Source organism: Anser anser, assembly GCF_964211835.1.
Source record: "Anser anser genome assembly, chromosome: 3".
Classification (NCBI taxonomy): domain Eukaryota; kingdom Metazoa; phylum Chordata; class Aves; order Anseriformes; family Anatidae; genus Anser; species Anser anser.
Window position 1 is genome coordinate 26,756,958 of NC_139722.1, and position 17,353 is coordinate 26,774,310.

General features: G+C 41.7%; 1 protein-coding gene across 30 annotated transcripts in view; it reads right to left on the reverse strand.

The window, feature by feature from the left end:
* LOC310897568 (dystonin-like) overlaps positions 1-17,353 on the reverse strand; it is a 298,423-nt gene that overhangs the window by 202,753 nt on the left and 78,317 nt on the right. For 29 of the 30 annotated variants that reach the window (XM_083831325.1, XM_083831319.1, XM_083831327.1 and 26 more), the window contains one exon: positions 3,112-3,173. In XM_083831325.1, coding sequence (XP_083687451.1) covers positions 3,112-3,173 — 62 coding nt within the window. Of the gene's footprint in view, positions 1-3,111; positions 3,174-5,707; positions 5,790-17,353 lie in introns of those variants that run through there. The other variant, XM_083831311.1, reaches the window with a different exon arrangement.

Sequence of the window (17,353 nt, forward strand, 5' to 3'; positions counted from 1 at the left end):
CATCGTTATCGGTGAGGTGGACAGTGGGATTGAGCGCACTCTCAGCAAGTTGACACCCTCAGCAAGATGACACCAAGCCGTGTGGTGCAGTCGACATGCTGGAGGGAAGGGATGCCATCCGGAGGGTCCTGGACAGGCTGGAAAGGTGGGACTGTGCGAACCTCATGAGGTTCAACAAGGCCAAGTGCAAGGTCCTGCATCTGGGCCGGGGCAAGCCCAAGCACAAACACAGGCTGGGTGGAGAATGGATTGAGAGCAGCCCTGAGAAGGACCTGGGGGTCTTGGTTGATGAGCAGCTCAACATAAGCCGGCAATGTGCACTTGCAGCCCAGAAAGCCAACCGTGTCCTGGGCTGCATTGAAAGATGCATGGCCAGCAGGGTGAGGGAGGTGATTGTCCCCCTCTGCTCTGCTCTTGTGAGACCCCACCTGGAGTGCTGCCTTCAGCTCTGGGGCCCCCAGCACAAGAAGGACATGGAGGTAACGGAATGAGTCCAGAGGAGGGCCATGAGGATGATCGAAAGGTTGGAGCACCTCTCCTATGAAGACAGGCTGAGGGAGCTGGGGTTGTTCAGCCCGGAAAAGAGAAGGCTCCGTGGAAACCTTATAATGGCCTGCCAGTACCCAAAGAGCGCCTACAGGAAAGCTGAGGAGGGACTGTTTGTCAGGGAGTGCAGTGATAGGACAAGGAGGATAGGGCAAGGAGTAATGGCTTTAAATTTGAAAAGGGTAGGTTTAGATTAGATATTAAGAAGAAATTATTTACTTTAAGGGTGGCTGGTGAGGCACTGGCACAGGCTGCCCAGAGAAGCTGTGGATGTCCCATCCCTGGAGGTGCTCAAGGCCAGGCTGGATGGGGCTTTGGGCAACCTGGTCTGGTGGGAGGTGTCCCTGCCATGGCAGGGGGCGTGGAAATGGATCTTTAAGGTCCCTTCCAACCCAAAACATTCTGTGATTCTATGAAATTGTATTTGTGTAAGTTAACAATCCTTTACTTGAATTCTAAAGTGAGCAATCTGAGATGAAAATCAAGGCCAGCAATACATATATATATATATATTTACCTCTAACATCACTCACACCAAGAACTATTTGAAGATGAAGGCCTAATGCCACTGACCTTGTCAAGCAAGTCAAAAGGATTTAGTATGAACTCTTCACCCGACTGCCTTACAGGTTTAGAGTCTAAATCCTTTCTAAGCTACTCCCAAGAGGCAAAATGTATGTCAACGATGACTGTGCATATTTTAAAATTGTTGAAAAAAATGGTGTGTATAAACGTAATATTCGTTACACTGCTCATCTGTTAAAACAGGCATTATTTTAAACTGGTATTGAAGGATTGTTCTCCAAAAAAGCTTCAAATGGGGTTTTCCACATTCCACAGAAAATTAAACCTGCATCTTTAAAAGGCATCTTTAATACAGAAAAAGATCAGTAGCCCCTACAAACACAGTCACAATTATCTTCAATTATGAGGAGAAATGCATGATGGTTAATTTGGAGATTGCATTTTGCTGCCAGACTAATGACAATCTTCTTCTGCGTGTTTTTTTTTCTTTAAATCTAATTTGCCTGAAGTACTGTACAACAGATAAATTTCTTATGCTGTAAATCTGGAGTAAAATCCAGAGAACTCCCAGAAGGAGACAGAGCAGGTCGGCAGCCTCTTTGTCTTTTCTCATTAGCAAGCAGACTTCCACAAGAGCACGGGACCACTTGGGTATCCCAAGACCAGGGTGAGGAGGTGTCTAAATAGATGAGGTACTGGGAGCAGCTGTTTCGACACAGCACAATTCCTTTGGGTCTAGGAAACCCATAAAGGAAAACCTATTGGTATGAGCAGTATTTAGTGCCATTCTGAGGCTCCAGACTCACCCTTCTCACAGAGAGGTTATGCAGAGCAGCTGCTCGGAGGCTGATGTCAGGACCAATCCTGATGGCTCAGTCATGGCAGCAAGAACTGAAACAGCACTTTGCAAGAGAAAGTTCTCTCTCTATTGCTAAGAAAAATGGGGAGCAACTTAACGTCTGGGCTTTGCTAGCCCACAAAGTCTTGCCATTTCCAAGAGATACCCTGATTTCAAATGTTTAAAAGATGCAAAACTAGAATTCTGCACCTTCTAAAGATTTAAGGAGCCATAAAAGTTGATTTTAAACATCCCTGAAGAAATTCTGGTACGCTTCAGCATCCGATATTTATCAAGTAGCTACAAGCGCAGCCACAAGAAACAAAGAGATAATTAAGTCACCCCCTTAAAAAATGCATTTTTCTCTATATATGAACACAAGCAAATCTTTCCAACAGTGTCTGAACATTATACTCATTAATTAAATCTCAACTCTGAAAGATTACAGTTATGTTTTTATTAATGGGACTTCTACGTGAATTCAACCTCTGAAAAGAAATCAAAGCCAGTTATGTTAAGTAATTATACAATCTGTTTCTCCAGAGAAATGTCTGGGCTCGACAGTTGGCGCTGAAACAGCAGATTAAATTTAGAACTGAAGGACCATGCAGTGAAGGTGAATTCACAGCCTTCAGTTCTGTGTTGACTAAAAGCTGTACATGTTGTTAAACTGATGTGCTCTGTCCCTGAGACCAAGTTCACTACTTATTCAAAAGAAAGATGTTGAAAAGTGACTTTCATCCCTAGAAAGTCTCTGTTTCTAATCCATGAGCAGCACACTGATGTCACTGGCTGATCTAGAGATATTCTTCTCAAGGTCACTTCCCTCTCCTCAACACAGTACTTAAAAATTATTTTAACCTTGTTTTTTTTTAATTTGCCTTAGCTGTGTTGCTACAGCCATGGCAGTCTAATGCTAGAAAAAAAGCCAAGCATTGCAGAAAGAAATAGTGTCCCTTAAAACTTTGTCCCATTTTAACTTCAAGTGCAAGTATTCAAACAGATCACCCAGGGTTATCAGACAGCAGTATTTCAACTCCCCCATGACTCCTCAAAGACAGAAACCTTGAGATTTACATCTTGCTAGTTTGACTTCCTTACTATATGCAATGCAACTGCATACTGAAGTCAAACATTTAGTAAAATGCATGATCACTGCTGCAATAATCAATCATCCAGACATCACAGAAATATCAACTGACCTTCATCAGATGTTGATTTATCCATTTTGTGAAGGTCTTCTTTTGTACTTTGTCCCGTTCATCTGCAGGTAAAAAGGAAAAAGAAAAGGGTTTTCAACAGCTCTACAAATGATGCAGAAGATTTTTTAATAACAGCTTTAAAAAATAGCATTCTAATAAGGTTTAAAAAGAGAATAGCTTGTAAAAGCTCTGAAATATCCAATTAAAATAATAGCATACAAATGTTTTTGGCGGGACATCGCAGAATGTTATGCAGAGGTTTCCTGAGCAGAAGTTCCAGGTGAACACCTCCAGGGCTACAGCCCTGCTGTCAGAATAGGAGCACTACTAACGGAAATATAACTTCCTAAGAAAAGTTGACCATCCGTAAGATGATTAAAAAGATCAAAGCACACTTTTAAGAGCTATAAATACCACTTCCAGCCTCTATAATCTGATAAATTATTGCAGTATTTACCAATAGAAAATCCCTTACAATATGAAAGCTGACTTTCTCATCATTGTGCTTTTTGACCGGAAGATCACCCTTCTTCCAACATGCTTTAGTCAGAGAAAGCACCTTGTTTCTTTTAAACCTCTATAATATAAACAGAGGGTTCGTTAACCTAGTGCTGAGGCCCAGCTACTGCCAACAGTTTGCTCCGTGGTGTGGCAGTTAGCATCAGTGATTGCCCACAAAATACCAAGAAGAAATAACAAGAGCAATAGGGTAAGGAAGCATCCCACCACGGACGGGATGTATGTACAAGTATTGTACAGAGCCGTGCTAAAGAAACAGCGATGCTACCCCAGCTCAGGAGTTCAGTTACCTCCACAAAGCCTCGCGTGGTCATTAGGTGGTACAACTGCTATGGAGCCGCGCGGTCCCAGAGCTCCCCAGAGCAGGAGCTGCACTGCATTAGGACCGGGACCATCTGTGCAAGCCTAAAATAGCCAGATCCCTTAAGACCCTGTACAACAAAACTGCAGCTGTTTCATTGACTTGGGCTATTTGCAGCGTGGCTGAGGAGGAGCAACGAGCTCAGGTAGCCAAACAAGACCCTTTCTTCAGCTGTGGCCATCACTAGAAGATTGAATCGCATCCTGAATTTTACATTAAAATACTGTTTTCATATTGGTCAAAGGTAACAGAAGTAAAATAGATAAATAAAAAATCATGGGAGGTGCACATCCATGGACGTTCAGGTTGCTGGTGTGGTACTGAGGTCTTTCAAAATGGCCTGTGATCACACACGAGTCCATCCTGGGCCATGAAGAGCATTGCTTGCTGCTCCTCACACTTGTGAGGAAGGAGTTCACAGGAACTAACTCAAAAACAAGGCAAGCAAAAGCCTGCAAAGCTTTCTACAAGCTTGTACACATCTTTCCATGTGAGATCCACAGATGATTTTTTTGGTCTTTTTTTTTTTTTGATCCTTTTATAACACCTCTAATTTCTGCATTCGCTGTGGTGATGAGTTCTGCAGTTAGACTGTGCAGTGTACTCGTACATTTGGCTCTGTACAGAGCAGGAACTGTTCCCAAAACACCTTTTCCATACCACTCATGATCTCTAAGTTTCTGGCATATTCTGTTTCCCTCTTCACAGCTCCACACACACTTATACTAGTCAATGACCCAAAAAGAGAATTAGGAGACCACCTAAGAGCAAAACAAGCACTGCGTGAGGGAAAAATCTGACAGAGTAAAAAACCTTTTTGCTATGTAGATGTTTTCCTATAGCCTTCATCCAGGAAGGCAGCATTTCCAACATCAGTAATTTCTCCTACTAAGGTAGAAGCCCCGGCTTGGCAGATGTAGATAACAGAAAAACAGAGAAATGAAAGATCCAGAACTAATTTCCCTTACAGCTGTTCCATTATGGGTAGCTGTTGTAAAAGGAACACAACTTTTCTGAACTGCAGAATTTAGTAGGTACCAGTCCACAAGCGTACAACATACCTGTTTTCCTAAGGTAACCTTCAGCTAGTTTTGACTAACCACCACGAAAGTTTACAGTTAGGAAAATGTTACTGGGACAACAGGAAAAAAAATAATAATCCCCAAAATTCCCTTCCATGCATCTTGTTAGAACATGTAGTGACTATTCATTTCAACCCTACCTTCAATTAAAATGCCAACAGAAGTAAAAAGTGATGCTTGCTCCCCATATTCCTTTTATATATTCACATCGATTACACTTTTCTACGCTTGTAGAAAAATTGTATAGCTATGACACATACAAATGTGAAACAAGGAAGAAAACTGCCACCTGCAATGCCGAGAAAAACACCAGAATAAAAACCACTTGTGGTTTTTAATCAAAAAACAAACACAGAAAACGCCGATTAGGATGAAGGTGCAGTGCAACAGTATTTCATGTGCTCGACCTCCAAGCAGAGCACAGCGAAGCCAAGTGAAGGAACTAGCAAACAGGCAGCCTACTGCCAAAGTAAGGCACAGCTACGAAGCGAAAGCCATTCAAAGTCTCTGGTGAGAAGTTTTCCCTACGGAGAGCCCTGCTATCTACCAGACGTAGCTCTAATGCCCTTCCATTACAAAGCAAACCCGCTGCTGAAGCTGCAGAGCTCCCAAGCAGCGATGCCGCGCTACTGACCCATGCAGCACATGAGCTCCACCAGCTTTGCTCTCCGGTCCTTTTCATCTTTAGCGAACGGTCGCATTCTTCACTTCAAAACCTCACAGTTCCCTTTCAGGGAAAAGCAAGCCAAGCCCAGGGCTTCTCCTAGCTGTCAGAAAGTAGTAACTCCCCTTTAAAAAAAAAAAAAAAAAAAAAAAGCACGAGCAAACAGCCCATCTGCTGTTACAGCACGGAAAAACTGCGAACCCTCTGGATTTAACTCACTATAGGCATTAAATGAAGCATGTATGCTTGTTTGTTCTGAACTTTGAGTGCAGTAAGGCACATTTGAGTACAAACGTTGAGCTTTTCAAACCAGGAAGTCTGTTTTGCCTCTGTCAACAGCGAGTGGCAAGGCAAGCACGTCACCACGAAATGCGTAGTGGCAGTGCCGCCTCAGCCAAGGCAGGGTACAGGTGAGGCGGCTGGAGAAAGACAGCTCATCTTCTTGGATCATCTGATCTGTAGATCATAATACGAAGCCCTCGATGGTTAAGTAATCAACTGGAGCTTCTCCGCTTTACCTGTTATTGCAGACATGTATCAGACATACAAATTAAGTCTCCTATGCTTTATATGCCTCCAAAACTACCCCAACAAAACATACGCGGTCTTAACAGGCTGACACCTACTTTACGGATCTACACCACAGCACAGGTCCAAGTTAGCACATCTGTGGGTAAAAAGCAGTTGTCAGTACTAAGGCATCTCATTGTGTGTTCCAGGACAACGCCCTTGGATATAACCCTTGGATATAACAACGCCCATAGCTTAACCCTTAGCTCGCCCGGGGTGAAGCCAGGAGTTGGACTCAACGATCCTCACGGTCCCTTCCAGCTCAGGATATGCTATGCCTGTGATCGATCCAAATGCCAAATTCAGAGGCCAGATCCTTCTGACACTGATGCCCCTTCCACAAATCCTCCGTGCCTGCAAGGGCTGCTGCACCTGCACATTAGAGCAGCTTCTCAGGACAGTTTTCCTACTGGAATTACGCCAAAGTCAACACCTGACATTGACGACTCTTGCGATGCCTTCCTGGAGAGCAGCAGCCGAGCATTCCTCCACGCCTAAATGCAACCCAAACCCATCTTTATCTGTCAAAACCCCCGGTTTTCTAGATGTGCTGCAAATTTCTGTACTTGTTTCCTCTTTCCAGTGGTGACAATATCAAAGTTGGGAGTTTCTCCACTACTGACAGACTTGAAAAAAATTATCTCCTTCGCTTAGGCAGCTTTTTGCATTGATAAGTTAAGTTTGCTTCTCTGCTGACATTTTGTTTGCCTACATGAATGGCCAGATATGCAACAGGTTTGTCTACATTTATCCAGGTATTTACAAAAGCCCTGACATAAGTTATTTCTTACTTATGTATTAACACACTAATTTTTTTTGCACATATTGCTTCTATTTACAGGACTTACATTAAAACTCAAAAAAAACTGTGTTGAAAGAACATTGAACATTACTAAAGTTGCAAAATGAGGCACTCAAAAGTAGAGTGAAAATTGGAATTAAAACTGGCCTTAATAAAACCCTATTGGGAATATGCACTATAACATTTAATTAAATGACCACTTACTTTTCACTAGAGTACTGTCTAGTACATAGAAGGGACGCTATTCATTTAAGGAGCGGTTATTCAATAATGTATTTCATGTTACTGTTGCATACAGAGCACCAAACCTTTTCACTGTTCACTCTTCAAGCTAGGAAGACAAAATTTGCTTCATTATAGGCTTTCCTCTGGTATTCCTAAGTATATTGATTGAATACACAGTACAGGACAATTTCTTGCTCAGAACTCCTAAGAAAGGAGGGAGATATTATTCCCATTTTGTAGAGAAAAGAAGAAAAGAAAAAGATATAAAAAGCTGAGTACTGAGACACTGAATATCCAATTTTTCAGAGAAGTCTTCTGTTCAGGGGTTAGTTCTCATCAAGTTCTGTTGCTCAGCACTTCCACAAACTAGACCCTGCTATCTCAAATACTGCACTCTGAGCATAATTAATGAATCGCCTCTTGAGAAAACATCTGTCTTATGATGCTCCCCCAGAATAACATAGCTACAGAAGACACAAGGGGGCAAATCCAGATCTCCAGGCAGTGCTGAAATGCTTTACCTGGGAGGCCTTCCTCTCTGCTCCTGCAAACTCAGTGTTACCTTCTTACATGCCTCCCAAGGCCTATACCAATTAGTCATTCTCCCTCAGGAATTAAGAGCCAGAGGGCACCCAACAAACCTATCAGAGTCGGGAGCAGTCTCCAGGAGGTAAAAATCTCAATTCAACCATGTCGAGCTTGGAGCCTGGATAGTTAAAAAAAAAAAGGGGGGGGGGGGGGTGGAATTTCTACAGGGAAGCGTTAAATAACCTTACTAATACACAATCTACCAGCTTTCACATCGTTTGTGGGGATTCCTAATTACAGCAGGTTTTTAAAGTACACATAACTCTAGGCCTTGTGTATCAACTTGGACTATCTGAAATAATAATTCAGCAAAACCTACCCCTGTTACAAAATCTGGGATTATCTTTGATCCTGTACAATATCTTGAACTAGATAAATTTAGGAATGAACTAGAGCTGTAACATATAATACCGTAAAGTGTATGAGTACAGACCTAACACTACGAATTGTGTGCTACTGCATTACATTTTCATCAAGACATGCAGCATATAAAATCCTACCATAGTTTGACAATGATTTCTGATGATTAAAATATGTATATCCCTTCTGCTATAAAAATTTCAAGGCAGAATTAGCATTCATGTCGCTAACAAACTGGCAGCTATGGTGAGGTCTTGTTAAATTGCTAACAAGTTTCTGAAGAAGCAGTATTAGATGTCTCGTACAGGGATCTCTGCATATCCAACCTGAGACCAGAAGCACTGAGTCTGGAGGTGTCACAGTTCCAGGGCCTATTTCAATGGGGGCGACATCTACTATATGAAAAGAACTATAGAAAATCAGGGAACTCCCAAATTATTTTTTTTTTTCAAAGGTAGAAACTATTGAAAAACAGACCTCTGTGAAATAATTAACAATTTAGTCACTCAGAACTGGAGTGGTAATAAAAATTCAGTGTTTGTCATGATAGAGTAACTCCTCAGCTGAAGGATCCCTAAGAAGTTCTTGTTACTTACCCAGGATTTAGGGAGGGGATAGATATGACAGTTTTCTCAGAGTAATCAGCTCAGTTGGCAACCCAGCCTTCTATCAGTTATTTGCTTCCTTCACAAAGTACACTTTGCTCCACAGTGTTTTAATTTTTATATTTCAGAAGGACTACCTCGTGAATTTTAATATAGAATAGTATTGTTCTTAAATCAGCTCATCCTGAAGTGCAGGAAATGTTTGTCAAGCTTAAAAGTAACATTTTATATTTTATCACCTTTATATTTTTTTTCTTTTTTAACAGCTTCCCGTTGGATTTATAAAATCAGCACTTATAACACTCCTTGTTTATGCCTCTGTTGGTGTTCCTGTAGCAGGACAGCTTGGGGAGCAGCACTAGCTGTTTGCAGGAGTTTGCCTTGGCGACAGCATCACATTACTGCTTTTTTTAGAAAGACTGAATGGAGGCCTTGTCAGCCAAATACAAAATAAGAGGATAAATGCGGACGGACTGGTAAGGTATGGAGTTTAGATACTACAGAGGAAGCCAGAGAGTAAGGGCATGGAGCAAGGGAGAGACATGGTCCGCATGTGAGAAAAAGAAATTAAAAAAAAAAAAAAAAAACACGTTTCATGAGTCTAGACAAGGAAACTTGGATAGGAGAGTTGAGGATAGACATAATGATGGGATTTCAATCTGTTGGAAAAACAGTCAAAAAAATCAAGCGACTGTAGGTCAGACAAAGATTCTTACACAATGGATATATCCTACAATTTAAGAAATACAAGCAGAAATGAATGCTGCTAGACATTCGTAAGGCACAAACAGCAGAAATGCATAGCCTACTTCAGATTCACTTCTTAAAAATGATGAAAATCTAAAACCCTCTTAAAGTCTCATTTCATTCAGGCGAAGTAACTTCATTTCTCTTTCCCACTTACTGCTCATTGCCATCACTTCCTCCTCCGTGACAAGTTTACATTCCAACTCGCCTGGCTCGCAGATGCGAAGTTTCAGCTACTGAAGTGTCCCACACATACACGAAGGTGCTTGAATAATGATACCATTGCTTATACACAAACAGAACTTTACAGGGAGAAGGACAAGGCACAAAGTGCTTCTGTCTCACTGTGTTACTCCCCAATGTCTATAAGCTGGAACCGATGCAATGGCACACAGAAAGCGAGGTTATGCAAGAAAAATACCTATCAGCAATCAGAAAAATCTAAGGGAAACTGTACACACCCAAAATACCGAATATTTATGTTTAAACCCTAAGAGAAAAGTCTGAATTATGTGCTGGTGTTTCCACCACTGTTATTCTCTAGCAGCCCTGAGCCACCTCAGGGAGGGAAAAGAACCACTGCCTCCTTCTCCTCCTTCTCCAAAGCATCCACTGCCAGCTGCTGCCAGCGAAGGGCACAGGGAAGACGAAACCCTGGGCTGCCCCAGTGGGGCTCACCAACAACTGCTCCCCACACAGAGAGATGCATTTGGCAATTGTCATCATCTGACCTGGGGGGTTTTGTGCGTTTTTTTCCCCTCCAGAAAATGTCTCCCACTCAGCTACCACCCACTCTGCCAAGGTGTGCATCCACGCAGCAGGATTCTTGCAAAAGTGGCTTCTCCTCCGCACCTTCCTGTCAGGCAAGGCAGTAACGAGGCTCCGTTTTGTATGCCACGTCAGATCATATATGCACGTAGTTATGGAAGTGATTCCAATTAACTTCTATCCTGAGGTTTGCATTGTTAATTTAAGTAGCAATAAAATAGGAACCTCAGTTTAGATCTTATCCTAAACCTTCTGGTTGCTCCAATTACTCCGTTAAGAATTTATGCATCTCTCCACTTCAGTTTCTTCTCCTTGGAAAATCAATCAATTTTCTTACACTGTAGGGGGAAAGGTCACATATATAAGTTGGTCTCATTACAAGGATGGATCAGGATAAAAGTTTTGCCTGGTTATTCTAAAACCTGATGTTCTGCTTCATGCTCCGCTTCTACTAAACTGCACGGTCACTGCACTCAAGAGCTGAAGATGAGCTAGAAATTGTGTGTTGTTCCTGGAGCTACAGCCAAACAAAACTAAACCCTGACCCCACTGAAGCTGACAGTTAACCTTTCCTGAAATAAAGCCCCCATTGACTTCTACGTGATTAGTGTTCAGCCTTCACAACATAAAAGCAACCAATGTTTAGGATCTACGATACATTCTTCAAAAAGAATATTTTTATTTCTCTACCTTTCAAGAAAAAACATTATTTCAAATTAAATTTGTCAAATCATTTTTCTGGATATGCCTTTAGCTATAAAAATGCACATGCTCTCTGAAAAAATGTTCTTCATGAAAAAATGAGGCATGTAATTTGTAGGCAGAATGTGAACTCAATTTGCTGACAGACATAAATGCACCGAAGACCGGGAAGTGCTCAAATACTACAGAAGTTGCAAGAAAAACCACACGAGAAAGCATGAAGACTGAAAATAAACTGGAGAGCTTCAGTATTTGATTTTGCATTACACTCGGTCATCCCTTAAGAGGGATTCCCAATGAAGTTATGTTGATTGCAACAGCTGCAAATAGCATCCAAAGATACCAGCCTTTCATCTGCGCTCTGCTTAATGCGTGTTTGCTCACTGAACTCCAGTGACCCACGTCAGCAGCTTCCCAGCCTTACAAGTGAAGCAATGAAACGTTAATACAGATTAATTGGTGGAGAGAAGACTAACACACATACTACAGAAGTTAAAATGCTGGGATTTGGAACGACGATACCCGTCTTTGGAACTCTGCAATTCTTCATAACTAAATACCAGTACAATGTGGTTTATTAGTATGTCTGTTTATTAAAATGGACAGAATAGACCACAAAGTTGGAAATTAATAGCTTGGATATAGCAATATATAGAATATAGTAATATATATATACTATATATAGCAAGTATATAGCAATATACTGCCAATAAAATTAAAGGACTTATAAAAAGAAAAGTCTTTAGTCACTTGTAGACTTGTATTTGCTTTGTCATCGGCTCTTGTACAGGCTCTGAAAGACACAGCTCTCTGTCTGCAAGGTCCATTGCTCCCCTGCTATAAAATGAAATTTAACACTTGGACATTTACATCCCCACTGCCATCTGTTAATGATTAGATGGGCTTATCAGGACTCAAACAGAGAGTCAACAACAAAACCGTAACTTCAGTTGCACCTTCCCCTCCAGCTGTACACACACGGGCTGTTCAGGTATTGTTTCTTCCACAAAAGACCCAATTCCATATGCAAACAAATAAGCACGGTCCCCCTGAATCGAGGCAAGACAAAGCTCCAGCACAACTCCACGAAAGGAGGAAGGGCTGGAAGGGACCCTGGGGAGAACAGGCTGCTCAGGGCACACCTGCCTCCCGGCCACGTGCTGAACATACTCGGGGCACCCTTACATGAGCTACTTCGGGTAACCACAGGCAAATGGCAATGCCTGGGAGCACCACTGCACACCCTGGGCCACGGACACGTTTGTCAGTTCATGAAGACCCGGGCTGCTGTGGCTAAACTCTTACCAGCCTCCAAACTCCCAGATGTATCAGATGGTGCACGACAGCATGAGTTTCGACATGTTTGACCGTGGCATCAATGTTCATAACCAGACTGATATAGACTAAGAAATAGATTTGCTGAAACAGAAAGATATAAGGCATAAAATAGAATATTCTTCTCTGTTATCACTACAGTGTGCTAGAAACAAACTTTTGGATAATTCTGGAAGTCTGAGTTTAATCCTCCTTGCAGATGGAGGAGCAATTGTCAAACTCCCACTGATTTGGCAGAGCTATGACCATCTCAATAATCAAAGTAAAAACCACATGCAGACAAAAACACACACACGCAAATCCTAAAACAACGGCTCATCATTTGGGTTTGTGATATTCTGTAATGCACTGCACCCTAACCCTACAAATTCAGGAGAATATGAAATCACAAGAGACCATACATGAATGCTTTGTGTCCTGAAAATATTCAAAAATTTGTTAATTGCACACCCATCTGGCTCAAAAAGAAACTGCACTCACAAAAATCCCAAATGAACCTGTTTTCTGCCACTGCTTTCCATTTATCCTTGAAGCAGAACAAAGAATTCAACTGGTCTGTCCCTGAACCATGTGGGGATAACTCAACTGCGTAAAGCTGTGCGGGTGTGCCTGGGTTTACCATCCTACATAGCAAATGCTACGTAAAACCTCAATGAGTGGAACACAAACTGTACTTCTGATATGAACTACAGGTATGTAAATTAAGAATAACCACACCTGCATGGAAGAAATGCTGTCATTTGAGTGTGTGCAGGCATCAAAATGGAGAGGAACCCCAAGGAATCGCTTGGTAATTTTATTGTTGTAAGCACCTAACTTGGATCTCATGAATGACACATGAAATAAACTCAAAAAATTTTATTCTGGTGTCTTCTAATCCCAGCAATGAGTGGTATAAAGGGGTCAGAAACACAAACAAAATCCAGGTCCCAGCCCCCAAGAGTTTACAGCTGAAGTATAAAGCAAGGAATCAACAATGGGTACAAACAGCCCACAGAAGAAATACAAGAAAGTAATGGAATAATAGCAGTTGCTTGTAAGCCTGTTCCATTCAAGGGGGGGAAAAAAGTCAATAAAGCACACTGCTTTCTTATTCAGTAGCTAATTTGGTTCGTACTGTTCTCCTTTGTCTACGATCCCCATGCACTCCTACTTACATTATATAAATTCTCATCCAACTACACACCACACATGCTGTCAGGACTTGCGTCAGCAATGAATTCAGAATATCTTCCTCTACTGTTCCAAGTAGTATTCCTCTTTTTTTCAATTTCCAGCTTAAAAACCAGAAAACATGTGGAGGAGAAAACTAAAATAGCAGTTGACCCACATAACCAAAATCCTCTTGATGTAAACGTTAGTATATTTACTCATTGCAAAGACTTGTTTTGTGCAGCCCTCTCTCCCAAGCCCTGTAGCAAGACAGGTGCTGAATTTTAATTCAAAGAGCATAGCAAAGCAGAACTCCGCGGATGGCAGTGAGCATTGCTGAAAAACTGACAAATATACCGTTTTCCAATTTGCTTCAGTTTTCAGTATTACTTGATTTCTGACTTATATAGGCAAAAACAGCCATGTCAAAACGCCACATCCAGCTGTCAAGACACACACAAGCTGTACACAGCCTAAAAGAACATCTCAGTAGATGTCACGCTGCCCTGCGAGGCGTATCATAGCACTTCTTGGCTTCTGGCTGTATCACCTTTTTACATCACCACCTCAACCAGAATTTAAATTCATTTAGAAGAGGAATGTTTTATGTATTATTTTAGTGAGATATCAGGAAGCGTTGATAAAATCGGTTTTCTAGATTGCCAGTTTATATGTTTTAAAATGCCAAACTGTGTTTTAACTAAAATCCAATACTGGAAAGATCTGACTACTGCCCATCTCATTGATGATAATAAGCAGCTTTGCACTAAGAAAATCGCTACCACCTTCCTCAGCCGTCCACAAGCCAGTGGAGATGTGCACCAATTCTGGTTTGCCTTTCGCTCCAGCACACATCATGTCCTGCTCTGCTCACTGTGCTGTCCCTTGAGGGAAAAAACAGAGGAAAACATTCCAAAAGATCCACAGAAAGGTCCCGAGAGAAGACATTTATGGAGGGAGAACAGCAATGTTTGCATGTAACACAATAGAGCCTGTAAGCATCACAGTTTACATTGCCATTTCCTCGGGACAAGCTAAGGCCACAAAACTTACTGCAGTGTACACAGTGCACATGAACACACTCACAAGCAGAGTATGATTGTCACACACAACACTACACATAAAAAGGAGATTAATTCTGCTTGCACACAGCGTCAGGATAACCAGAACAAGAATCAGATTCACTTGACATTAAAAAAAAAAATCTCATCTGCTGATGTTTACAGCACAGACATCTACAACGTTGCCCCTGCCTTCACCAGCACACTCACCCCTTGTTCTCCCTCTGGTCTCACGAACAATAACAGATTCTACTCGACAACAAAGAAACATAAAAAGAAATACTTGGATGCTTTCTGTGGCACAGGAAGGCGAAGGACACATGCACTCTGAAACTCCTATCAGCCTCGTATTCCAGCCAATTTCAGCTGAAGACTTGGCTTGAAAGAAACTTTTATGTATTTTTTTTTAAATATGCCTATGATGATTTGGAAATTTCCTTGACCATTTTTCTTGACTGCTAGGCAAAACCAAAATAAACTCTGAGTTGAACCGGTTCAATTATATTTGCCATTTCACCAGGAATACCTATACTCTTAATCCACCTCACAAGGACTTATTAGCAAAGCAATCTTTACATCTAGTAAATCAAGTAAATAAAGTAAACAAAAAGTACTTCATTGAACAGTCTTGTTAAAATGTGCAAAAAGACGTTGAGCGGAAAACTATGTAAATTAACTGGAACAGTGAGATGTGACTGCTTGTCAACTGCAGTGTTGCCATACAGGACAAATAGCTGTACCAACGTCTGGAAAAGCAGTGGGAAGCACCTGGGAACTGCACGTGTGCTTAACTGCGTGCTGTGGGGGGCACGTCTGCCCAGGCAGGCAGGCAGCCCCGATTATCAAGTCATCCTTCCCATCTTAAATCCCATCCTTCCCATCTTAAACTATCCTTCCCAGCTTAAATTCTTCTAGATCCCTGAAAGCATGCAAACTTGCATTTACCAGCTTCTGGGTCTCCCCCATTTAACCAGCAGAGCAGACTTACCATACATATTCACGGTCTAAATTAGAATATACCTCTGCCTTTAATGTTCACAAAGAGATATGAAAGCTTTGTATGAGGTTTTGTACAAACACAAAATTCCTGGTTTTTAAGAAAAACACACTCTACCTATGCTAATAGAAGAAGTAAACCACATAACTTCTTTATGTGGCTATGCTGGTGCTATGATATGTTAAATTTAAGAGCTGTGATCTCATGATGCAGAGAAAGGAATAACAGTGCTAATTTAATCACGTTAGAAATTATCCCAAAATAACTGTCACACTTTTTTAAAGTGAATTTCCACACCTAAGCGATCAATTAAAATGGTGTATTTTCTTCCACAATCTGTTTCCTTCCCCTACCCACAGCAGCACGTACAAAGAAAATACAGCATCATTTGAATTATCCATGATAATAATATAAAAATGATTTATCGGGTCCTGCAGTAGTCCTAAAGCTTATTGAACAAAGGGTCAGAGGTGGTTGGGGGTGATGTGGATAAGGGCTGGTACCCAACTCTTCACTACTCTTATTAACTGCAGAAATGCCCCCTCCTGTCTGATCTCACTGCACAGCCTGAACCAGCCTATATGGGATTTTAATTTGTGGTGCAGGCACCCAGATAGGACTGGAGGATCTGGGGCTCTGCCCTCCTGATCCCCTGGAGTTTGGGACCACTAAACCCACCCCGGCGTGTCCTCTCCTCCTCTACCCTTCCTCACGGGTCCGTGGACCTCCGATGGCTTCATATGCACAGCAAGTATGCCACGTAGATGAGAGAAGTGGCATCTTGGAAGGAGATTTTAAAGTCACTTCTGGGAAGGCATTGCCATGTACAACGAGCAGCTGAACAACAGGCAAAGGCAGTTTAGAAAACGGCACTGTTAGAAAGAAAAAAAAAAGTTTAAGGAATGAAAAATGATATGGCAGAGAGGGCTGCGTGTGGTAGTGAAGACAAAGACGACAGGCTTGTACATATTACAGTTGGGTGAAGAGGATTCCAGTACAGCAACATAGAAAGATGATTATTTTAGTGAAAACACATGTTGAAATGACGGGTTAAGCATGGCATCTGGAACAGCAGAAGGATGGATCCTACAGCAGTCAGTACAATACTCAGACCTCTGGAGGACAGCTTACGCTGTATGGACAGAAAAAAAACATGTTTCAAAGAAAAAGAACAGGAGAGGAAAGGGAGTGCAGTCACTTGCTTGAAAGTAGCCATGGAGGTCAAACAAGGTGAGGAAGGATTTAAAAAAGGAAAGTGGATACAAAGCCAAAACATTCCCTGGCATTAAACAAAACAGTCACACATACAGTCACTGCTAAATGCTGGATTCTCTGCAGGTGTTATTTAAATATGATATTTAGAAGATTTAATTTTTTTAAACAAAAAAGCTAATGAGTAGGAGCACGCTGTGCAATTGTTCTAATTTTCTTCCATTTAAAGATGGAAGGATTGCCACCTTTACATGTTATAATCAAACCAGGCATATAAGCAGAAAGCCAAAGCCTGGCATGTTCCGGTTGCAGCCGAAAGGTTTGTAATGAGAAAGTTTTGCTTCACTAAAGCTCTTGAACTTGAACGATTTCTCCTGCCAGTAAGGCAGCCAAAGCTGCCTGTCCCTAGAATGAGCAATACAAGGATTACCGCTGAGAGCACAGCTGGGTGCTGGTGAATGTGAGAGGTGTCACCACCACTGACGCTTCTGT